Raw genomic sequence first — 26,016 nt, 5'->3', positions numbered from 1 at the left:
ACTGTGCCGTTCATACACTCTCACCGTAATAAAACAGTAAAACTCAACAGTAATCGACAGTAATCGGCTTGAGATAACAGTAAAACTTGCGACATAAACTTATACAATGGGATATCTACTTACGCTATTGTTTCTCTATGATAATATCCTTGGGTTCATGCATTTCAACTGGCGATTGAAATAAATTATTGGTAGAAGGTGTGGTCTGATCTGGGTTTTTCACTGAATCAAGACAGTTATAGGAAAGTTATTAGGAGGGAGTGAGTCGGTCAAAGCGGTATGCGGAACCTGCAGTATTGAGTCAGTTATTTCAGTTGACTGAAATGTCCCTTTATTGATGGAGAGCTTGGAATATACTCAGAAAAACTTGAAGAGCTTGGAAAGAACAAACATTTCTCCTGTATCGATGAAAAAGTAATAAACCCCAAAATCTATAGACCTACAGATTTTTAATGCAAAAAAAAAGGAAAACTACATTTAATTCCATAAATTTAATTGGTGGTTTATAAATTCTTCAAATAGAGATGAGACTACCAATTGCAATGCTATTCAGACTATATCGATTCAGCCAAACGAACTAGATCTCCATTCATGTTTTGCTGGGATTGAAATTAATTAAGAGTTTTCAAAAATAGACGAAGTCAAAACAGATACAAGAAACAAAACAGATAAGACATAAGGGAAGCTGAAACATCTATGTTTTCAGAAAATTTTTTCAGAGCTGTTAGTTGAGGAACTGGAAAAATATTATAATTGGTACAGTATTATGTATTGATGGAGTGGATAACTATAGAAATAATACAATAGAATTATTATTTAAAATTTCACCAGGAAAAATCGGGTTTGAGGACTTTGAAACAAGTAAGACTAGTCCTACATTATGAAGTATCTAAAGTATTGCATACTTCTTAAATAAATTAGAAGTTCTTCAATTAGTACAAGTAGGTGAATTGAGAAACGACAACTAGGTTACAGAATGATCGAAAAGGTAAGTGATTCAGAAACAAGAATGAAGGTTAAAAGAGAGCAAATGCCTGAGTTGGCGTGTCGTTTCGTGTTTCTCCTTCTCTCGTTCCGACCCCTCCTCCTCCACCTATTACTTATTTTATCTTTCACACCATCTTGACAATGAGCGAACTTGTTGAATGCAACGAATTAGCAAAGCAAAACAGTGTCAGTCTCTCAATTCTTATCAAGTCTACTATTTAGTTATTCGGGAACTAAGAACAAAATGAGCTACGAATTAATTAATTTCAATTGCAGCAAAACATGAATGGAGTTCAAGTTCGTTTGATGGCCTTCGGATTGGGTTGGGGTGAATGAATCGTTTAGTCTTTCCATTCATAAATACGCTAATATTTCATGTACTACATACACGACACGAAAGTACTACAATTTGATTGTATCTCTAAAACAAACTTAGACTATCTCAATATTCAAGATAGGTTTTTTATCAGTGTCCAACTATGTAGACTAAGTAGAAGCATAGAGAAACAATAGCATAATTAGATATCCCATGGTATAGGGCGTTTATGTCGCAACTTTTACTGTTATCCCAAGCTGATAGTCCACGTAGTTCTTTCCTGTGAAGCTTTATGACGCTGTTAGTATCTCATATTGTGCCTTACACTATTCATACACTCTTACCCGGTCTAAACAGTAAAAATCTACAATAATCGATAGTAATCGGCTTGAGATAACAGTAAAAGTTGCAACATAAACGCCCTATACCATGGGATATCTACTTATGCTATTGTTTATTATTTTATGCTTATATTGTTTCTCTATGGTAGAAGCCTCTGGTTACCATTCAATGTGTTATGTTTAGTGAGTGTGATATCTCTCCCTAAAAATGAAAGGGATCTCTTGAAATGAATTGAATTTATTCCTTTTCTCATAAGGGATGAAGTTGATGATATTATGATTGATTGATCAAATTAGTGTCAACATCCGATTAGTTTTGAAACCAATCAATGGAACTTGGTTCAAATTTCAGCAAGTTGTTGAGATGATGGTATCGATAAAATTGTCTTCTACATGATTCAATCTAATTGGTTTCATCTAATAATAATTATGGTTTCATCATTCTGATCTACTTTATTATTTAATACTATTTAGTGTACTGGTAGTGGTACAAATAATGAAAGGAAGGTGGCAAATAATATTGGAGATTCTATCACCAACAAATAAAAGTCCGTGAATGAAAAAACCGAGCAGTGTACTCATGTCGAATGAGCTTCCAATTCGAATCCATAAACAATATTGACTGGAAATAAATTGCAAATTTCCGCCAAGTTTCCGCTATCAAAATAAAAATAATACTGTTGATTGATTGATTAATTGACATCAGTTCAAAAGAAAGAATGAGTTGAAATGTACCAGGTAATAGAAACATTTTGAAGGCGGAAAACTCGGTTCTTCAATACAAACGAATTGAATGAAATTATGTGAAAACTCTTCTATCATTTAATTCATTACAAATTAAACGTGAGATTCTTCAAATTATTCGTTTTTAATCGTAAGCAAAGCTTTCAATCAATAACAACAGGCTCCTGTCATTTCGATTTATGAACAAATCAAGCATAGTTCTCTTATTTTGAATATATCAAGTAGCTTAATTGATATCCTTTCCTGAGCTACAAGCTCCTAAGATTAGTTCCTTTTTCATTAATAGAATCAAGAAAGGTAATAATTGGTTCAGTGATAACAACTGTATGATATTTTGAAATAAATAAAAGTAGATTAAACTAGATTCGATGTCATTACTACCAGTTACTAATTCAATTTAATATGCACTTTATAACTCCGTTCGTTTTAATGATTACTTCTCGATAAAATGAGAAATACTGATTAATCGATAATCAGTATAATTTAAGTGGAATATTCCACGAAATATGAATTAAAAGAACGAAGGATTGGTTTATTTGGTCATGTTTTCATAATTAATTATGCTGAGTATGATTTTTGTAATAGTCTATTTATTGTTCGATTAAAAGAAGTAGAAGTAGATAGAAATTAATATTATTGAGCAATCAAGAAAATCGCAAGTAGGTCTCCTACTTCCCGTTCACAAAATAATTTTCATATTTAGGATTTCTTGATTCTTGGACATTATTTCCTTCACATTAAAGTATGCTATATTCTCTAAAACTTGGAGCGAAATTAAGAGGATGAACTTGAACAAATACAATAAAATAAAAAAGAGGAATCAAATAATAACTCAATACCTCTCAACCAGGGAAATCTCTTGAACATGAATTTCAAAGTGATAAGATTTCTATCCCACTTATTCTTGAAGCTGAGGAAGTGTCTGAATATACAACCTGTTGATCATATAAATAGTTTCTCAGCCATCAAATTCCTGTCATACTCTAAATATTTCTAGAGAGGGCGCAAAACAAATCAAGGGCTTAGGTTGGTGAACCCTATAAAAGGGAGTGAACCTCAGATGGCATTCTGCGCATGCGCCAGACTGTCGCAGAAGGGCAAACGATTTCCAAGACGGGTTAATAGGTCTAATTATTTATGAATGTAGCCGACTGATATGAATGAGCAAGCAGATGAAACATGCATGAGAAGAAATTATTTTAAAAAGTTTATTTTTCAATGAGGTTTTGTTTGAAAAAATGCATAGGGGAGAGTAGAGGTAAAATAACCTTTATTTTTCTAGATTCACGTCATAGGATATCAAAACATGAAAATTATCTTTTAGACAGAATTCAATTTCTTATAATTTGGAAGTGATCTAATAAAAGTTTTCCGATTATTCTTTCTTTAGTATTGAATCATGTTTGAGTTTTTTTAATATTTCAGAACCTTTTCAAGTGTATTTTAACATCCTGATCTACTTTTTAATACCAATCATACAGTAACAATTAAAAAAATATTCTGTAGTTGAGTATAAAATTAATAATATATTCAACTTTGAAGCATTGAGATTAAATACGGCACAATGAGAACGAGTAACTCACTGAGCATGCCATGAGAACTTAACAATTAAATATTTGGAGGAGAAATATAAATTGGTATCTGAAAAGATCAATATACCTACTCAATTCAAATAAAGTATTTGAGCTACTTACTTTAAAAATAGAAAGGTTTGAAATCTACATGGTTTGAAATCTCTTGTGGCATATGAGTGGAGAATTCAAATTAATTCGATTAGATACGGATTCTCACAAGAAAACATGTGGAATTTAATCTACTTTATTGAATTCATTATCATTCTAACATGTAAACAGTTTTTGACTACATATGCATTTGTGATGTAATAATAATTCTTAAAACTGTCAGTTATTTCAACTACTGTTTTTTGAACATTGAAGTAAATCGAGACCCTGAATGGATATAGCCTACGCGTTGAAGATTGATTATAGAGCGAATAATCAAACTTTTCTATTCATGCAAATAATCAAGATTCTAATACGATGGACACGTTTCATCAATACGATGGATACTACTACCGGTACTAATCAATGAGATCCAGCACTAAAACATAGAAATTTATATGATCGCAAAACACGTACGCTAGCCTGTTCATCAAGAGGAAACGTTACAAGAGCAACGTCACATTAATTTAACGTCAATCTATTCATGAAATTCATTCATTAATTGTACACTACTCTACATCTAAGTTTTCCCGCCATAAGTGATGTTGTAGTAGGTTTATACGGTAAGTATTCACAAGAACAAAATGTAAGGGTGAAATTTGAGTATCATTTCTGTTGATCGAATAACTGCCCAGAGCGTAAGTATCGTATTTTTAAACCAGAACATGCAACATGGTGTACTGTTTAGGTTAGATTTATATTCTTTGTCCAACGAGAAAATTTCACGTTTTTGTGTGAAATCTCAGCTTGATTTGTGGTACTCACGCTGTGAATGTTAACCGCTGTTAATGGGTAGTCAAAAATTACTACTTGCTAAGCAAACCCCACAACACGGCGGCAGGGGAAAACGTCATGCTATCACAATTTTCGAAAAACTATAAGATAACCACTGTCTCAATTTGGCACTAGATGATGTGTGGAACACGGGGGACCAGGAAACCCGTTGGCGGGTTCTTTTTAGCCCAATTTCGGGACTCAGCAGAAACGGGACTTGGACGACAACGTACCGGGACGTTTGAACATCTGAAATTTGCACAGAAGACGATGTACCCCGCCCCCTGCACCCTCCCACCCGTGACGTCACCAGAAGTAATCGATAGAGGGCCCAACCCACTACAGAGAGCTCTACTAGCCGTGCAAAATAAGTCGGCCCTCAACGGCAGGCAAGCCGGCTATTGCCTTTTCCGGGCACATTGGCCCCCACCGGCGGGGGGCAGGTTCAATGCACCCCATCTCAACACTGCTGAACTAACCTGGCACACTATCTTAGTAGATGAAACACTAAAAAAATCCAGAAAAATCTGATCGTTATTGAAAGTCAACATCTTAAGAAGAATAAGAAGAAGTTACTATGTACGATTGAACAGGATATCATCAGAAAGTTACAAAGAATAACTTTTCGAAGATAAGTAATCAATATTGACATAAACATGATGTTTTTCGATGATCACAAAAATCCATATACCTACCATATACCATAAAACCATATAGGTCTACTAAATGTCTCAGAAGTGACAACTTCTAGAGATACTATTCAAGAAAATGTTGCCAATATCGACAAGAAGTTGTTTTTTATTCCCAATCTCTAGAAGTTCAATTCTGGAGAGAAGTAGCAGTACCAATATCGACAAGAAGTTGTTTTTTATTCCCAATCTCTAGAAGCTCTATTCTGGAGAGAAGTAGAAGTACTGTAGTATCAAAAACTTACTTGAGACTGACTAGAATTGCTATTGTGATCATGGAGTCGAAAAGTAATTACAAAGTTTTATAATAATTTGATTGTGGAAGAACCAAAACTCCACAAAATCCACTACGAATTCATTATTATCAATAATTATAATGGTCGTGAAACTCTCAGATGGAAGACGCTAAGTAAAAATGGTTATTTTTTGTCTGAGTTTTTTTTATTTGCTCACCAGGTTCTCGTTTTTAGTAAGACATTTTTTCTCACTTCACTTCATTTTGTTCTCTTAGTGCTTTTGTCTCTGGATGAACTTAACATTTTACTTCTCATTTTTCAATTTTAATTTTGAAGCTATTCCTATTGCAACTATCATCTTGTTTATTCTAGCCAGGATAAGTCTTCTTCGATATTTTTTATCCTTCTTCCTCCGTTACCAAAAGTACACATAATTCACTATTTATTATCATTATTCAACAGGAATATAAAAATTCCAAGTATGAATATTTCAACCTGCACATTTGTACAGTTACAAACATGCAATCATTGTTCTCCAACCCATTCAATCTTCGTAAAGAATTTTGAAACAGCAGTTTGGTAAGAAGGAAAGTGAAACAGCCTACAACGGTTCCCAACGGTCAAGCGACAGAGAGAATCTGTCAAGGATCGCGCGCCTACAGGACTCAACTTATTCATTCTTTTTCGGGGACAAAGGAGGGCAAAGGACAAAGGGGCCAAGCCGTGTTATCTCCGGGGACAAAGTGGAAGCACCCAGAAGAGTTGCTGCCATTCATTCCTGAATCCCCCACAAGATTTACTTTCATCCCGCGACGGCACACCAAGCAAAAGAATATCTAAAGAAGTCTTACCTCTGTTCTCTTCTCAAACGCTGCGGGTCCTCCACAAAATTGCCTTCTTCAGAGAAACATTCACGTCCTCTCAAAATAAACAGGATATCTTTAGATTACTGAATTATCAAAATCGTTACATTAATAGATACTGATAAATCGACCCAAACCAATTTTTTATCTACCTTAAAATTCACTAAATTAGTCACATAAAATTATTGGTTGTCTCTCCACTAAAACAAGCTAAATGCTTGAAATGTTTTATTTTTTTTTGCAAATTTATGCAATTGATTTTTCCCAAGCTCGAGCATGATGTTTTGATGAAGTAGTTCCTAATGTCTATGAAATAACATCATAATTATCCTTCTTTGAAACGTTTTCAATATATAAAATATGAAACCCTGAATACATACTTTTTTAGTTACTGTTTTATTTTGTAGAATAATTTCATTATTGCAGCGTATATTGAATGGTCTATCGATTTTTTTTGTAATGTATGAGGAATGAATAAAATAATAATGACAGTTGTTCACTGTAAACGTAAACGTTATATTGAAGAATCAAAACAGAAACATTCCTAGAACAATCATTAGTGAAAGCTGAACTCATAACTAGTGGGAGGAATTTATCAAACAATTACAGGCTAACAAATGACATTGCACTCACAGTTATAGCGACAGAGAATGGGAGTTGAGTCAGAAATGTAAAAGTGGATTTTAGCGTTAATTTTTTTTTAATTTCCGTAATTTTTTGATAGTTCGATTACTAGAAGTTTATTAGAGTTTATAAGATCCTCTTAGTTCTCACAATATACTCCTTAGAAGAAGTATATTCTTGAGTATAATCAACAACTCATCTTCCATCATCATCATCATCATCATCATCATCATCATCATCATTATAATAGCCATCATCATACTCTCTATTACCCTCGGACATATTAAGCACTCATATTTAGAACACGAGGATAATTATAACTTTAACGTTTCTGATTTGATTGATTCCGATCACAATTCAATTGGTTTCATCAATAATAATTCGAAATTATTGACCAAAAGAACAAAGTGTTTGTAGAATATTTTTCAAATGTTCGATATAACTGAATAGTTATCAATATTTTTAATGGATTATGAATCTATGGTTCTGAGAATGATCCGAATTCATAGTGCTCGATCATGTTTAACCCAGAACTTATTGTATCATTCATTACAGGGGTCTGAAGTGAAATTCAACAAGAGGTTATCCTTATCCTTAACCCCAAGCTGACGAAGAATGGATCCAACGCCTCGTTAACAATGGATCCGAAGTTCGAAGCTATAAATCCGCATCTAGATTATAAACAGGTGGAGCACCGAGATAACAAGGCGTCAGAGTCCCATCAAATCCTGGCCTCATTCCTTCCTCCCTCATTTATTTATCGAAGGGATTAAAGAGGGAGCACTGATGATGCTCCATTATGATACGTCTGACCGGCTCCAATCTGCTCACAGACAGAGGGGAGAAATGCACAACTTCTATATTCTATAGAATATAAATTCTACAAAATGTTATATATAATATTCTATAAATTCTATAGAAGAGGAGGAGGAGGAGGTAGAAGTCGGCTCCGAACATCCATCCATTGAAGAACCATCCCATTACTGGACCATTGCCTCAGCAACCAAGTGTACGATCATGATGAATATGGCTCTGACAAAGTATGCCTATGCCTATGATCCTCAGTAAGAATGAACCTCATTTAAGATGGGTGTAAATGAGCACTAAGTACTCAGTACCCTTCACCATCTTCTCTCTTATCATTAATAAGCCCAAAGCTCCGCCAATTTATGTGGATGCATAACAATATTATCTATAGTTATTCCAAATTGCTTTTTATTCATATCATTTACAGTTCAATAATTATTTTCTTAGTCTATATTATGTAAATTCATCTATATTTTTCTGTATTGTGAGCTATTGTATATAAGTGTATAAGCTAGTATATATTGTAATCTACATAAATACTTTCTGTACTCTTACTAGGTATAATGAACTATTGTAATTGTGTTGTTATGGGAGCAATTTTTGGGAGAAATCCTGTATGCATCCATGTTTTTCATAGATAAATAAATAAAGTACTCAATCGATCAATCAATCAAGTTCGATAAGAATCTAATAATAACTCTCATTGATGCGTTGTATTGCTCTTGAATTTTTTCGGTAGTATCAAGTATGGATTTTTCTTTTCGTCATTCATGTAGATGCTACATTGTAAAATCAATTAACACATTTAAAGCGTTATGAGTCATAAAAAGCTGTGAGGGAGATAAGTGTAAAGGCGGCTCTACAGAGAGTGGTGAATCGAAAGGCCCCAAGGAAAATTTCAATTTGCGGATGTAAGAATCTCAACAATAATTATTTTCCAACGAAGGAGAGACCATAAGTTACAGGCTACAGGCATAAAGGCACATTAGAACCCAATACAGGCTACCACCATGGAGAAGCAATAGCATAAATTTTATATTGTTTCTCTATGAAACAATATAAAAAAATAAAAAAAAACAATAAAAAATATAGTTCCACTTTTTCCTTTCTATTTACTATTACACGTATTTGGAAGTTGCTGTCATTTGAGTAATAGCAAAACAATAAAACAATTCTATTTATCCTAGCTATATTCGTGGACTAACAAATTACTGAATCCAATATTTTGTGATACACAATTATCTTTTTGTATGTTTTTTATCTCACTGTTTCTCTCATCATCCCTCTATTTCACATATATCCTTTCTCTTTACGTCTTTCATATTGCTCCACATTCACATCAGCTTTCTTGCTCCCTCACTCCTATCCAAACCTCACATCCCTCCAAACACTCCCTTCTCTTCATCCCTACAGCCTTTTCTCCTTTTCTCCCAGCTCTTACCCTTACACCTACTTCATTAACACTCTCACTCTCTCTCTGTCACTAACCCACTCTCTCTCATTTCCTCTCACTCTCTCTCCCTCCCTTCATCCCTCACATTATCTCTTTCTTTCTTCTCGTTTGTCAACTGTGCTGACGTGGCAGCTACCATTATCATGCTTCCGAACCCTCAACCCCCCTCGTCGATTTCATTTCCAACCGCTTCGTTAAATTCGCAAATACGACTCGTTTTTATCGCTGTTCCAAGAATTGAATGGGATTGTAATCCCTGAAGTACTACTGCTCATCTCCCACTAAGATTTGAATAAAAAAGAGCTTATAAATTACTATTCTTCATGTAAACTACTATTTATTCCATAAAAACTAGGCCGTTCACAGCGTATACCTCATAAATTAGTAAATTACTATTCTTCATAAGTCTATTCCATGAAAATAATGACGTTCACTATTCTCTACTCATCGTGTACTATGTAGGAGATGACTTATGAACTTGGAAGGTGATGTAAGATCAACATTGATAAAATTCATTGAGATTGGCAATTAATTCTATTTGGTGGGCATCAATTACGAATGAAAGCACTTAGTGAGCTCTCTCTCTCTCTCAGAGTTTCCAGGCAGGTCACGATTGGTGGGTGGTGGAAGGGGGGGTTATCAGCCACTTCCATTAAGAAGCGTTGCTAAGAGAGATTGAATAAGGACGGAAGTTTGAGCCACGTCCAATGAAACTAATGAGTGAGGGAGATGAAGTTATAGAGTAAAGTAGAAAAGAAAGGAAGACAGAAAGAATGAGCAAAGTCCGACACTCTTCAATTGAAGGGCCTAAATCAATTTACTCCCTTCGCCTTTTACTACAATCTTTGGTGTTTTTTGTCTTTTTCAATTCTCTTCTTCCCTTATTCATCCCCTATTCCTCCTTTACCGCTGAGAAAGGCGATAGTCAATAGAATAATAAGAGAGAGAAGAATTGAATAGTTCATGAGTGCATGAGATGAGATAGCTGACTCTCGACGCTAACAGGAAGAGAAGATTGCTTTTATGAGACTATTATATTTCCGAGAGACCCTGTTACAGCAGAAGTGGAAAAATTATTTCCAGAGTTGGAAATTGAAAAGGAACTGCTAATTGCGACTGGCAGTAGAGTAGGGCAATCGATCACATTAAAACTTATTCAAAGACCAAGTCTATTTGCTTGGATTAACACATTACCCTAATTAAAAGTGGATTATCGATGGAAGTTATTGAGGATTAGCTTGTGATTTATTGGAATTTTGGAACATTTGGAATGGGGTTATTTTTTAAAAGACATGTTTCCTCCCTTGAAAGAGATAGAGAACTTTTTATGGAAGAAAATAGTATTACTCAATGAACAAATTACTCTATTCTGGTTTGTAAAAGTTTGTTTGAAATCAATTAACACATTTAAAGCGTTATGAGTCATAAAAAGCTGTGAGGGAGATAAGTGTAAAGGCGGCTCTACAGAGAGTGGTGAATCGAAAGGCCCCAAGGAAAATTTCAATTTGCGGATGTAAGAATCTCAACAATAATTATTTTTCAACGAAGGAGAGACCATAAGTTACAGGCTACAGGCATAAAGGCACATTAGAACCCAATACAGGCTACCACCATGGAGAAGCAATAGCATAAGTTTTATATTGTTTCTCTATGAAACAATATAAAAAAAAAAATATTAAAATAATAAAAAAACAATAAAAAATATAGTTCCACTTTTTCCTTTCTATTTACTATTACACGTATTTGGAAGTTGCTGTCATTTGAGTAATAGCAAAACAATAAAACAATTCTATTTATCCTAGCTATATTCGTGGACTAACAAATCACTGAATCCAATATTTTGTGATACACAATTATCTTTTTGTATGTTTTTTATCTCACTGTTTCTCTCATCATCCCTCTATTTCACATATCCTTTCTCTTTACGTCTTTCATATTGCTCCACATTCACATCAGCTTTCTTGCTCCCTCACTCCTATCCAAACCTCACATCCCTCCAAACACTCCCTTCTCTTCATCCCTACAGCCTTTTCTCCTTTTCTCCCAGCTCTTACCCTTACACCTACTTCATTAACACTCTCACTCTCTCTCTCTCTGTCACTAACTCTCTCATTTCCTCTCACTCTCTCTCCCTCCCTTCATCCCTCACATTATCTCTTTCTTTCTTCTCGTTTGTCAACTGTGCTGACGTGGCAGCTACCATTATCATGCTTCCGAACCCTCAACCCCCCTCGTCGATTTCATTTCCAACCGCTTCGTTAAATTCGCAAATACGACTCGTTTTTATCGCTGTTCCAAGAATTGAATGGGATTGTAATCCTGAAGTACTACTGCTCATCTCCCACTAAGATTTGAATAAAAAAGAGCTTATAAATTACTATTCTTCATGTAAACTACTATTTATTCCATAAAAACTAGGCCGTTCACAGCGTATACCTCATAAATTAGTAAATTACTATTCTTCATAAGTCTATTCCATAAAAATAATGACGTTCACTATTCTCTACTCATCGTGTACTATGTAGGAGATGACTTATGAACTTGGAAGGTGATGTAAGATCAACATTGATAAAATTCATTGAGATCGGCAATTAATTCTATTTGGTGGGCATCAATTACGAATGAAAGCACTTAGTGAGCTCTCTCTCTCTCTCAGAGTTTCCAGGCAGGTCACGATTGGTGGATGGGTGGAAGGAGGGGGTTATCAGCCACTTCCATTAAGAAGCGTTGCTAAGAGAGATTGAATAAGGACGGAAGTTTGAGCCACGTCCATTGAAACTGATGAGTGAGGGAGATGGAGTTATAGAGTAAAGTAGAAAAGAAAGGAAGACAGAAAGAATGAGCAAAGTCCGACACTCTTCAATTGAAGGGCCTAAATCAATTTACTCCCTTCGCCTTTTACTACAATCTTTGGTGTTTTTTGTCTTTTTCAATTCTCTTCTTCCCTTATTCATCCCCTATTCCTCCTTTACCGCTGAGAAAGGCGATAGTCAATAGAATAATAAGAGAGAGAAGAATTGAATAGTTCATGAGTGCATGAGATGAGATAGCTGACTCTCAACGCTAACAGGAAGAGAAGATTGCTTTTATGAGACTATTATATTTCCGAGAGACCCTGTTACAGCAGAAGTGGAAAAATTATTTCCAGAGTTGGAAATTGAAAAGGAACTGCTAATTGCGACTGGCAGTAGAGTAGGGCAATCGATCACATTAAAACTTATTCAAAGACCAAGTCTATTTGCTTGGATTAACACATTACCCTAATTAAAAGTGGATTATCGATGGAAGTTTTTGAGGATTAGCTTGTGATTTATTGGAATTTTGGAACATTTGGAATGGGGTTATTTTTTAAAAGACATGTTTCCTCCCTTGAAAGAGATAGAGAACTTTTTATGGAAGAAAACAGTATTACTCAATGAACAAATTACTCTATTTTGGTTTGTAAAAGTTTGTTTGAATTCACTGTAATTTCACATAAGTTTCGCTGCATAAAATGGAGAGGAGAAGATAAATCATAGTTCCATGATATCAAAAATTGTCATAGAGGGGGAATCGAATAAATTAAGGATAACTTAGAAAAAATATTATAGAAAGCTACAAAATAATAAATACAAAGATAATATTTAGAATCAAGTGAAACATCGTATCACAATAAAGACTCTCTCAAAAAATCGCAAAACGAGCGAAGATTATATAATATGGTGACAACGAATGCATGAGTTAAATCTGCATGGAGAAGTATCCACATACGATGTGTTCAGCGTGAAACGTTTCAACAATTTTGAGTTCTCGCTCTACAAAAAAATGTCAGGATCAAACGTTTTAAGAAACACTTTCACAAAGACTATGAAAATTGTTTGAACTTTACAAAATGTTTTACGAAAATCAAACCTTACAACGAACACTTGGAAAAAAAATTGGAAGCCGTTTTTCCACAAACAAAAACTGCTTTGAAACGTTAGAATTTTCGCGACAAGTGTCTGACAAAAACGCCGGCCAAAAACTGAACGCTGCTGTCCGGCTGCTGCGTTCTGAACGCCGTTTAAAAACGGGCGTGCCGTTCGTTGAATAAGGGGCGTCCATTGTATGAGGCCAACGGACCGAAAAGAGGCGCCTCCACCCCCCACCCACAGGTCATCCTGCGTACTACGGTCAAGGATATAGTGCACGTCACATCTAAGCATCACTGTCTCCAGTCTCAACTCTATTTATATTTTTTATTGTCACATTATTGTAATCTGTTTTCTTCTTGGTGTCTGTGTCTATGTACCACATTGATTTTCATCAACTATTTGCAGCTTTTCAAATACATCAAGAAATACTCTCATCTGAGATCGGAACTGAATTTATTGGTCTGGCGACTATGAAATGAGCAATGCATGAGCAATGTCCCTGTTGCAAGTTCACTTATTCATCATCATAAATATCAGGGGTACTGAAATCCGCTCGGAATTACAGAGGCAGGATGGATGAAAATTTGGTCAAATACTAAATATCATCAACAATGATTTTTTACCTAAAATGTCACTCATTTTTTAAAAATCATAACTCAGTACTCATTGAGGATAGAAATTTCCGAATGATCTCATCTCATTCAGAATTTCATAATCTTAAAAAAAGACAACAAATTTTTCTGTCCGATAACTGGATCTGGCGAAAATGGCTGAAAACTGAAAAATGAACCGAAAATACGAGGTTTTTAGGCCACCGTGTATTTAGCACAATGAAATTTTGCATGAAGAATTTGGTTCTGGACTTCCCTTATCCAAATAATAATTATATTAAAAAATCAGAACTACGATATAAATTGCAAGCATCTATCTATCTATCTATTTATATATATATATATATATATATATATATAATATATATATATATATATAAGCGAAATGGCACTCACTCACTCACTCGCAGAACTAAAAATCTACCGGACCAAAAATGTTCAAATTTGGTAGGTATGTTCAGTTGGCCCTTTAGAGGCGCACTAAGAGATCTTTTGGCGATATTTTAACTCTGAGGGTGGTTTTTACGGGTTTAAAGTTCGTCTTTTAGCATGTATATTCTCCTTATTCCAATATCTTAAAATAATTATAATTGAAATATCCATACCATATGTTAATATAGAACTATAATCTAGAGAGAGTAACTCTTCGAAACAGTTGTTCTGGTAACTAAATTAAAAATGTTGTGAGGTTGGCATTAAGTTGAGTTGACTTTGTTAGGTTGGCACCAAGTTGAAGATTGAAATGCATTTATCCAGGAACTCCTAAATACCAATTTATCCAGTACCTTCTAAATACCTATTTAGGAGGTCTTGATTTATCGCGGAAAAATTGATTGGCTACTGCTACTTCAATCAGAGCTATTCCTGGGAATATTATATTACTAGCCGTCAGGCTAGCTTCGCTCGCCATATCCGTTTAGCCAGACGTTTAGTCTGGACCCCCGACTGGATCGTCCTAACATATGATAAAAATATGACATAACATTTCAAATTTGGTCAGTTGGCCCTTTAGAGGCGCAATAAGAACGGATTTGGAAAAATTTCCAAAGATACTCCCAAAATCTGCGTTTTTTAGCGTTTTCTCAGCTTTATCGAGAACAAATAAACAGAAAAAGTTAAAATTTACTACAGAAGCTCAGCTGGGGTGCAATAATGTTGTGTTAGAAGGAATTTGAAATAACGCCAAAGATACGCCCAAAATCTGCGTTTTCCAGCGTTTTTATGTGCTTTCTCAGCTTTATCGAGAACAAATCGCCAAAGATACGCCGATATAGTAACAGGTGTTTTTCGAGATCAAATTGACATAATACGTTCAAATTCGGTACAGAAGTTCCGCTGAGGTCTACATGCAGGCGAGCGAAGCGAGCCCGCTGATCTCATTTTTGGACAATCCAGTCGGGGGTCCAGAATTCGGTACAGAGGTTCCGCTGAGGTCTACATGTAGGCGAGCGAAGCGAGCCCGCTGATCTCATTTTTGGACGATCCAGTCAGGGATCCAGGGGGCGGAGCCCCCTGGGTAGACGGATATGGCGAGCTAAGCGATCAATGTATATTATAGTGACTGGACTATAGGATTTATTTCATAAAATCTTTTTGTAGTGTATGGGAGGCAGGGGCACACAACACACTCATTGATTCCTTTCTTCTTCTTGTTGGACGATGCTTGAATTCAACTTATTGAAAATTCTAATTGTGAAGAAATCTTGCAAATACGAAAAATTAAGGGTAATTATTGAAATAAAGAATGTAGAACGTGGATCACCAATTCTACATCATTGACATAAGATTAAAAATTCTGACCCTTTGGACCAGAAATATACAAGGTGTATTAGGTTGGTGTTCTAAAGGGGTTTAATAGAATGGTGACTGTGCAGTGTGGTGTAATGACGGGTTTAAACAAATAGAAACCCCACAAGTTATCGGATAGCAGCAGTAGCAGTAGCAAATTTAAAGCACTGCCAGTTGCAGGTTAAACTGCATGTTAATTTTAAATGACAAACGCAGATCATCGTTTTGTTCAACAATAATATTCTATTTTTAGTTAATCCACATCATGAACTCTGATTCACGAGTACTACAGTAACAACTCTGATTTACGAGTACTACAGTAACAACTCTGATTTACGAGTACTACAGTAACAACTCTGATTTACGAGTACTACAGTAACAACTCTGATTTACGAGTACTACAGTAACAACTCTGATTTACGAGTACTACAGTAACAACTCTGATTTACGAGTACAGTAACAAGTACAGAAAATATTGATGAGTGCTTTTTCTACACATAACAAGCTGTTATTCGAAGAATACCGGTACCGAACAATTCCATATCTTTCAATTTTTTGGAACGAAACATTTTCTGAAGACAAAATATTCCATGGCTAGATAAATATTTGCATACATTTTTGATGGATTGTTTCTCGTCGACAACATCAAAGCATGTAGTTACCGTACATTCGAGAATCTTGTCCCAATTGATTTGTAATTTGTTTGTTCATGTTCATGATAATACTATATCAACACATATTACTATGCATACTTGTGGGCATGAAAGGATTCAATGTCAAGTAATACAAAAATATTGTTTACTGCTCACTTCGATATTATTATGGAGGACAAGAGTCTTGACATATATTGTCGAATTCCTGTTGCTTTCAGAAAGTCTATTGGATACGATATCATATAATAATCCTAAAATCATAAAACAATATCTGAATAATACATTCAAAAGTTAAAATCTAACCCCTAGACTATAACCTTCAACTAACGTCTCCCTAACCTATTCTCAGAAATCCCTAATTAGTGTGTAACTGAGTATCTGTCTGTGTATCAGCCTGCAAAGAAAATATGATGCAATGAAAGTAACGTGCTGAGTGGCTTAATTCCTCATTCACTTCGGTATCTCAAAATAGGCCCCTGATAAACTTGGATTTTGACGAACTGAAACCTAAACTGCTAGAAACGTTAGTAAATGGTAATGAGAATTTCATGAAATTTCACTTCTGAACACGAACTTCAGAACATGATTGCTAGATCATTGAAAACTATTTCTGAATGGATTCTCAATTGATAAAAAATGGTCAAACATAGAACACAAATAACATGATCTATCTTATTTAAAGTATTTTCTGCATTATTTCGAAAAATTTGGTGTTTTTCTTTTACTGTTTTGCAACTCTCACCAGCGGGCAAAGATTTTCTTTTTGCTGGTGATGCCTATATTTTATATTTTATTTTAATTTTATTCAAGTATATGTATGAGTAATTATGGTTATTTATTTATATTTTTAATGATATGTCATATTATAAAGATTTTGTAATTTATTTTTTGAATATTCTAATTGGCAATAAATGAAATTAAATAAATAAATTTTATCTAATGAAGGAAATAGCCAGTTCCCTTGAAATATGTCTTTTGAATTATACAGAAAATGTCGAAATTAGTCCTGTATTATTAAAATAAATATTCTAAAGATACTAGTTATGTTCTATAATTGAACAATTAAATAGTCCGATCAAAATAGCCTACTTTATTTTATCTATGTTATTGGATGTATTTTTGTGAGAATAATAACTTAGAATTGAAACGTAGAGAGTGGGGCTTTGCAATTCAAATAATTGTTGTTATGCGTGCTATTGACAGAGGAGAACAGAGATACTCATTACATAATATACATTGTTGCATCTGTAAACCTGTCTTCTATTACACTCTTTTCAACTCTACAATAAGCAAAAGAGAAATAGAGCACAGAAATATTATTGAAAGATGAAGAATTACCTTGGAACTTGTAGTAGGTATTGTGGAGTATACGCTGTATTTCGCCGGCCTCACTGCCAGACTCAGATTCGGACTGGTGCTGCCATCTGTTAGCCAACGCTTGAACTCGACGAGTTACTGGTTGATTCGCTGGAGGCGGCAAACGGCCGTACTCACCAGTACCACGGGGGCGGGGCACAGGGGGCAGGGGACGGTCAGGGGCGGCAGAAGACACTTCACCACCTCCGCGACGAGTTGGTGGCTCCACGGAGGGTCCTTTCCGGGTGGGCCAGTAAATTTCCTGCTGACGATTAGGGGAGAAACTGACTCGTTTACCTGTACCACTCCCCGTCGATGAATCAAATCTTTTGACAGATTTATCAGCGGCTAGATGCAGTCCGGCATCATCTACCTCTTCGTAGATCGTACTCTGTCTAGCACGTACAGTGGATCCGATGGTATTACGGTGTCCGGCACCTCTAATGAAGTAATCAGGGGAACTTGCCGCGGTGTCCGGTGACACACTACGGGGACGTCTAGGTGTAGTGCTGTTGTAAAGGGGTTGCGGTTTTATAACATTGTTATCCGTATATCTGACAGGACTTTCAATACTGTAGAACCGGGGACGAATTTTATTAGGGGAGTTCGGTAGCGGACTGGAGGTACCAGACTTCTCGTTATTGTTGTTTCGACTGAGGATGAGTAACCGATCCCGGTCTCTGTAGCTGGGGGATGTTTGGGGGGTGACTAAGGTGGAAGTTGATGTTGAAGAAATAGTGCTAGCAGCACTGGGGGGCCTCCCTGTGTCTACAGTTAGCTCTTGAGAGGGCCGGGTTTTAGGGACACCGTAGCGAGGTTCGAACCTACAGGGGCTGACACTCTTGGAGCGACGCTCATCGCCGACGAATGCCGTCTCAATGACGGGCGCCTTCCCGGGAGAGGCGTCTCCGTTCCTCTTGTCCAGCTGACCCACTTTGCTGCGCCTGCCATCGCCGGAGAAGAGGGTGGGAGTCAGCAGCCTCCGGATGCCTCCCACCTTTTTCTTCTCCGGAGTTTGCACTGTTTCCACGGTGGGCCCCGTTTTGTCGGCGTAGATAACACCGTCGACAACGTTGCACCTCCGATAGTACTCCACTTCTTCGATAAACTTCTCTACGATCTCCGGGTCGACCGATTCTAACGATTCTGAAGATGCAGAGACACTACTGACACTGCTGCTGGTGTCGCCTTCAGGCACCACCACAACCTTCACCTCTTGACTTCTGCGGGGTGACTCACGTCTCCTTACAATCCCTCTCCTCACCCCTCCACCGTTGCTATTGTTATTACCATCAGAGTTGGTGAACCGTTGACGATTTCTGCGAAACTTATTGACGAAGAACGCGGCTATAACACTTCCTGTGCCACCTGACCCACCCTGTGCCACCGCCTCAGGACCGTTGCCGTTGTTTCGTGCGATGTTGTCGTTCTTGACTGCGCCGTTGTTACTGACCGCCGCTACTCCTCTCATAGCCTACAGTGGCGGCAATCTGCAACATCAAATAGAAACAAATCACAATCAATCGTCCAATAATATTATTCATCGAAAAAGATCGAAATAAAGCTCCATGAAGATAAGAATAGAAAAGATCTTGACATAGATCAAGATCGTGAATCTTGACATAGCTCGAGGGTAGTAATTGATAATTATTACGAAACGAAAATCCAAATTAATTGCTGTAGATCACCCCGAAGACTTCTACTAGAAATTAAATGTAATTTGTAAGGGGTATCCAGTTCGCATATCCAAAAACTATTTTTCAAGAAAATCTCATTAGCATGGTGAATAAACTTTATCTGAGGTTAGTGACTATTTTCGAGCAGAACTATTCCAGGGCAGAACTATTATATTATATTCATTATCATTTGAATAAATCTCAGTAATTTCTATCGGTAGTAATTAGCTTATCAACTAGCCTAGGGCTAACCTGTGTCATAAGTAGACATTTGAAAATTCTTTATATAAATCTTGTATTATAATAGCTCAATTCTCAGAAATCCGTATTTCTTGCTATAAAAATATAACAATCGCACTATAGTGAGGTACACGTTATAAGGGCAATGGAGAAAGATAGGAGAACAACGTTGCCAAACCTCTGTCTTGTCAATGCCTTCTATAGACGGTAGCGATACAGGTTTATTGATGTAATATTAACTGTCCATTCTCGTTTAAAATGATAGATTATATTTTATTAAGCAAGAAATTATATTTTTCAATAATTTCATAATGAATTTTTATAATTAAGATGAAATATTTCGTTAATTAATTAGAAATTCTACATTGTTGAAAGACGACCTGGCAACAGAGCAAAGCGAGAAAGCGCTATCCGCTTTGTTGAATGATAGACAAGGATAGCAATACCATTGCTAATCAAACACTGCCATCATAACGTGGACCTCACTATGGGGCTAACCTGTGTCATAACTAGACATTTGAATATTCCTTATATAAATCTTGTATCATAATAACTCAACATTCAGACATTCGTATTTCTTGTTATAAAAATATAACAAGGGCACTAGTGATTCTCTATAATTGAACATTTCAAGTGTTCCTATTGAAATACTTTATTTCGTTATTTCTCATACATTTCTCTTTTATAGTACAGTAATACTATAATACTGTAATGCGACGCGCTCTGGAACACCCGGTGAAGAAGGGTGACTTCTTGAGACAAGCTCCACTAACTGACCGTTGAATGCTTCTAAATCACATTTTTGGTGGTTCGAAACTCACCTGAGACTGTAGCCACTCATTTATCATTATTCGTCCCACGCATAATCCCAGGTCACTCCTCAGATAAAGTTTATTCACCGCGCTAATGAGATTTTCTTGAAAAATAGTTTTTGGATATGCGACCAGGATACACCCCTCACAAATTAGTCTACATTTTTAATCAATCTTGTTTTATAAAATTATTTAATTTCAAGTATCCAATATTACTTTGTTAAAATTTCAGAACAAAAAGTATTAAAATAATAGATATAAAACTTTGAGTCAAGATACGTTTTCAAATAAGATGTTCATTCCAAATACTATACAAGCGATGTAAGTCGCCCGCCAAAAGGCGACAAAAAAATGGTTGAAGGGTAAACCGTTAAAACTGATAGAAGTTATGAATATATATATATATATATAGCGTATGGCATTTTGATACATTTACCTCTCAAATATGAATTATGCGCTCAATTATAATAATTGATTGTCATTAAATTAAAAAAGTCAAAATATAAAACTATGCACATGGAGAGAACCAGTAGTTTTAATAACATAATTATAAAAAGATAAAACTAGACATTTATAAAGCTAAGTCCAAATCAGCCAACCATACAAGAGCTGCTGGTGCAGCATTCACAAAATCCTCAACAGCATGGGGATACAACCTGACAGGACAGACCTCAGTTATATGTTTTAAAGTTTGTTTTGAAGCTCCACAGTCACATTCAGATGATGGAATGATCCCCCATTTATGCAGACTGTCCCCACAAGTTATGAAAATTCAACCATAGACGCTATCTTTTCTCCATGGAGAATCCTACAAAGGATTCTGGGAAATATGAGAATCATATTATGATGATTTTTGAAAACATAGGCCCAGCTGCACAAAGGCCTTTTAAATTTTAATCATGATCAAATTCTGCGAGAACCAATCAAGGAAGACTTTTTTCGAAAAGAAGGCTTTTCTGATAACTGGGCCATACTCTCAAATGGTTGAACTTGAAACACTGAGATAAAAAAATTACAAATCCACTCACAAAAATTGATCTTCATCATACATTTAAAGTTGAAAAATAAATGTTCCAAATGAACAGAAATTAGACAAAAAAGACTGTCGGCGAACATAAATAGCAAGAAATACCAAAAGTGCACTGTTGCAATACAGTATTTAATTACTTTAAAGATAGCAATGAGTCATTGCTATGGGTCAGATGCTAGTTGGCAATTGGCATACAAATGCAGTGTTGTGTGGTAGTCTGCAGTCGGCAGATCAGTATATGTGAATAGCTGGTATTGTGCATTGTGCTGCTTGGTCTTTGGTGTTCGTGAACTTGATTGCAAAAACGGGTTCAAGGCACTGCCTTCGTGTTCGTGCTTCCTTGCCAAGTCTCGCACCACTCAAACTGGTTTCACTGCAGACATCCACGCTTTTTCATGTTCATCTTCTTCTTCATCATATCCCTATTTTCTAAACCTTTCCTTCGTCTTTTTCTTCTGCTCCCTAATTATATTTATTTTATCGCTCATTTCTTTATTCTCACTTTATTGTACTTATATGAATAATGGATTTATTGCAAAATATACGAAATATTTTTACAAATAAAAAAATCATTAAAATACAATAGTTTTTGGCATGACTAGAGAAAGAAACTTTGAGCTCCAGCCACGAGTTCTGAAAATGAGAAATTATTTGTTTTAATCTAATAACAGCAATTCAAATGAAACAATTCTGTTGATGGATGATAATCTATGGATGTTGAATTGTACACGATATTGCCACTGTATTATTATATTAGTACTTGGTCACGTGCTTTTCTTACTCTTTCAAGAAGCCTCCTTTCTCTGTAATTCTGTCTTTAGTTTTTTTCTACTCATTGGATGAAATATAGGATTATGATACCTTTATAAAGTTAGATTGATTTAATTACGTTTTTACTCAATCTAAATTCCTTCTTATCTGATCAAGATAAAAAAAATATTTATTTATTTATCACATTAAGTTTCTTCAATAATTTTGATAATTTTTGTTCTGTGTAACATAAACAAATAAAACATTATCCTTCATTTCCCACTTCCCCTTTTCCTGAGATTCAATTCTATCTTTGAATGGTATTTTTGAAACAGGAAATATGGATTTACACGACCTTCTTCTGAATGAGTTTTTCCATGAATGCTTCCAAACTTGAAAAATATTAAAATCATTAACCGACACAGTTATTCAGTTTTTCCTAGACTAAAGCCCGTGGAATAATCTCCTAATCATAGAAAACATTGATCATTTTTTGGAAATATAGGAATGAAATTCGATTCAAATTAGGCTACATTTTCCATCGAACAATGACTATTGTCTCATTAGACGGAAATCACTTCCATATAAGGAGGAGCCATTTTGCACCACAGTAACAGAATATAACTTTATATCTTGGACTATTATAGACTATAACTGTAGCAGAGACAATACAGCTTGATATATATTCGCATCACAAATGCTTCTCCATTGCTTCACCCATAAAAAGATAAAAATGCCTTTCCACTGTTTACTTTTCCAGTGCATTTCATTGTTGCTATCATTTGAAAAGTCATATTTGGAGTGCTATACTGTAACAGTAAAGAACAATAAAAATCCGCAAAACCAGAGCAATTAATATTCTAGCACGAAAAATTCTCATGCAAATGAGAAAGAGTTGACGTAGTCTAGATCCAACCTGCGAAGCATGCAAGTGTCAGTCACCTACTGAATATTCAATCAACATAGTGGAGTACGCATAATGATATCCACAGAAAAATATACAGATGCAAGAAAATGGGGAAGAAAGAGGAGGAGAATAGAAAGAAGCTGAAAAAGAGAAGAGAGAAAAAAGAGGAGATACAGTTATAGTGTACAGTTGTGTCATCTTACAGCTCAGTCAATAAAGATAACTCATATGACGTAGGAACGGATAATGTTCCCTCAACTGTTGATAGGTAACGCAGTAACGGTTTGCTCTCATCTCGGATTAAAAATTCACTGATCGATTTTCATGAGAGTTCATGGCAATGATAACTAACACTGGTTTGAATGGAAAGATTTTGCATAGTGATTGAAATTTTGGTGAAATAGGAGAGTAAACTATGATGTGACTCAATATGATTTATTTGAATAAGTAAATGATTGGATTGAAACTTATTGAAACTCATAAAAACCTATAGTAACCCATAGTAACTTACAGAAATTCTTCTTAGCTCAAGATGGGCCTCTCATCGTATCACAATCATCATTGAAAATCAGAAAAAATAAAGATAGAACAAATTCGCATTCAAAATACACGCCAACAATGCCAACAGCCGATTGGGATGGCTGCAAGATAATAATGCAAAGTGTTAAAAGAGTACGCAAAGTAATACTTTGCGCACTAGAGCGGAAAAGTGATTCTTTGCGTTCTGTAATCAGTGCAGGAATGGTCACTTTTCAAGGTAACTGCAGGAAAAGGGAATTATTGGATTGCAAAATAAAACGGAATCATGTGAATATTATACTTCATAATAGTCCACGTTCAATGAAAAAATCCATTGGATCTTTCCTATGTAGCAACTCATCTATCATCTGAAAAGGATGTAATTGAAGAAACTAGTCAATGCTAATAAAATACATTGTACCAGGGTTCTTAATCGCCTAGACCCATAGGTGATGAGCCATACTCTATATATTTTTAATCTCTAATATTCTAATATTGCCAGTACATATGGATATGACAATAATAATAAAGACTTTCTTGAGGTTCAATTTTTTTTCTCGTTCTATCCAATTGTTAAATATGGATAGAGCTCAGCTTCGGTGGTCTTAAGATTTGAACCAGGACGCTTCTTTTGTCTGGACCATGGCCATCTTTAGTGTAGAAGAAAAACTATAGAATGGCCATGTCTGGACCCATGAATGATTAATTAATGATCCATTCAATACAGATCAGCAGGCTCACTTTGCTCGCTCGCCTAAGTATATGATTTGAGTGTTTTGTCTTGAAGCTGGTGGCGATAAATTGAATATAGAAGGAAATTGATTTCAGATAGAGAATTTTCTCTGTTCTGTTACAACAGAGAGATAGGCATGCTTTGACACGTGTGTTTGTTCAGGGAGTGATAATCTATTTGTATTTTGTAAATAATAATATAGATTTGTCATTTCTTGTATGAATGTTTGTACAAGTAGCGTTCAAATAAGTCATTCGATTGCATAAATAATAACCCACATGGAAAACTGAATTTTTAAATGTGGGACAACTTTAAACTCTGCCAAGTTTTCTGTGAAGGTAATCTAAAAGAACGATAGTAAGTACATGTAAGCTGATATAGCACGAACACTTTGATAACACTATCACTATTTACCAAAGATAGCCTAGAATCTCTATATATTATATTGTTCACCTCACATCACAAAGGAGAGGTAGACTCAAAACACTTATTTCAAGTAGGCTATCTTTGTTGAACCATGTAATGAAGTATGTCGACCATATACTCAGTAACGATAAACACATTTTCAATTGTAATATATAATTTTTGATGAGAAGATGAAGAAAAAATTATACGATTATCAAGAAGCAATAAAAACAACATTTATTTTATTGAATGAAAATAAAATAAAAAAATGATGTTTCTTGATAGCAAAAATCTCATTTTTTTAATGATTTTTTATTTTTATAAAAACAAAATCTAGGACAATAATAAGTTTTAGACTGAGCAATATTTCCAGTATCAAAAGCTTGGAATTTCGACACTGTCTACTAGATTAGAGAAACTCAAGTAATTTTTTTTTTGAAAATATCCCTTCCATGGAAAATCTAGTCAATATTATTAATTTTATATACACCTTTCTTCAATAATCGTATTCCGAAATTCCAAATTATTCCAATCAATGTTGTTAGGCAATGTTGTTGAATACTTCAATAATCCTCCAAATTCAAACAACAGTGATTTATTTATTCAATATATCATCGTCACAAACATCTTCACACAAGTGCCGGTACTCAAATACTTTCATAAATTCAAAATCTTATTTCATTCAAAAAACGAGAATTTCACTCACTTCAACTCCAACTTGTAAGCTACAAGTACAAAAACCCTTCAACGTCATTACGTCACGACATGTACAAATCACAACCAATAATAATCAAATTACAAAATGATAAAAACTAGCAATAAAATCGCGACAATCAAAATTAATGAGAGCAAACCTTGTCGTTGCACTGCACACTGGAACCAAACCCCCAAACCGTTGGCGCCAAGGGATCAAACTGAAAAACCGCAGCCCACTGTGAAATGAAGCGACCACAACCACCACACCGCACTACAAATCATATCACGCTCAGATTTGCTACAACTCCACTAAACCACACATCACATCTCGGCGACGTCTTTTATCACACTCATACTACAGCAACTAGTTTCTAGTTACTACAGTGAGTGCA

At 35.3% G+C, this 26,016-nt stretch overlaps 1 protein-coding gene across 25 annotated transcripts in view; it reads right to left on the bottom strand.

Moving 5' to 3' along the window:
* The window catches only part of LOC111059276 (coiled-coil domain-containing protein AGAP005037), a 346,739-nt gene that overhangs the window by 299,286 nt on the left and 21,437 nt on the right, over positions 1 to 26,016 (bottom strand). For 23 of the 25 annotated variants that reach the window (XR_005570967.1, XM_039425095.1, XM_039425097.1 and 20 more), the window contains exon 2: positions 17,839 to 19,346. Coding sequence is in view for 23 of the 25 variants with exons in the window: in XM_039425095.1 (XP_039281029.1) it covers positions 17,839 to 19,327 (1,489 nt within the window). In the remaining 2 variants the exon portion in view is untranslated. Of the gene's footprint in view, positions 1 to 4,874; positions 5,122 to 17,838; positions 19,347 to 25,782; positions 25,970 to 26,016 lie in introns of those variants that run through there. The other 2 variants (XM_039425096.1, XM_039425117.1) reach the window with 2 other exon arrangements.

Source organism: Nilaparvata lugens, chromosome 3, assembly GCF_014356525.2.
Source record: "Nilaparvata lugens isolate BPH chromosome 3, ASM1435652v1, whole genome shotgun sequence".
NCBI lineage: Eukaryota > Metazoa > Arthropoda > Insecta > Hemiptera > Delphacidae > Nilaparvata > Nilaparvata lugens.
This window is presented reverse-complemented; position numbering and strand designations above follow the sequence as displayed.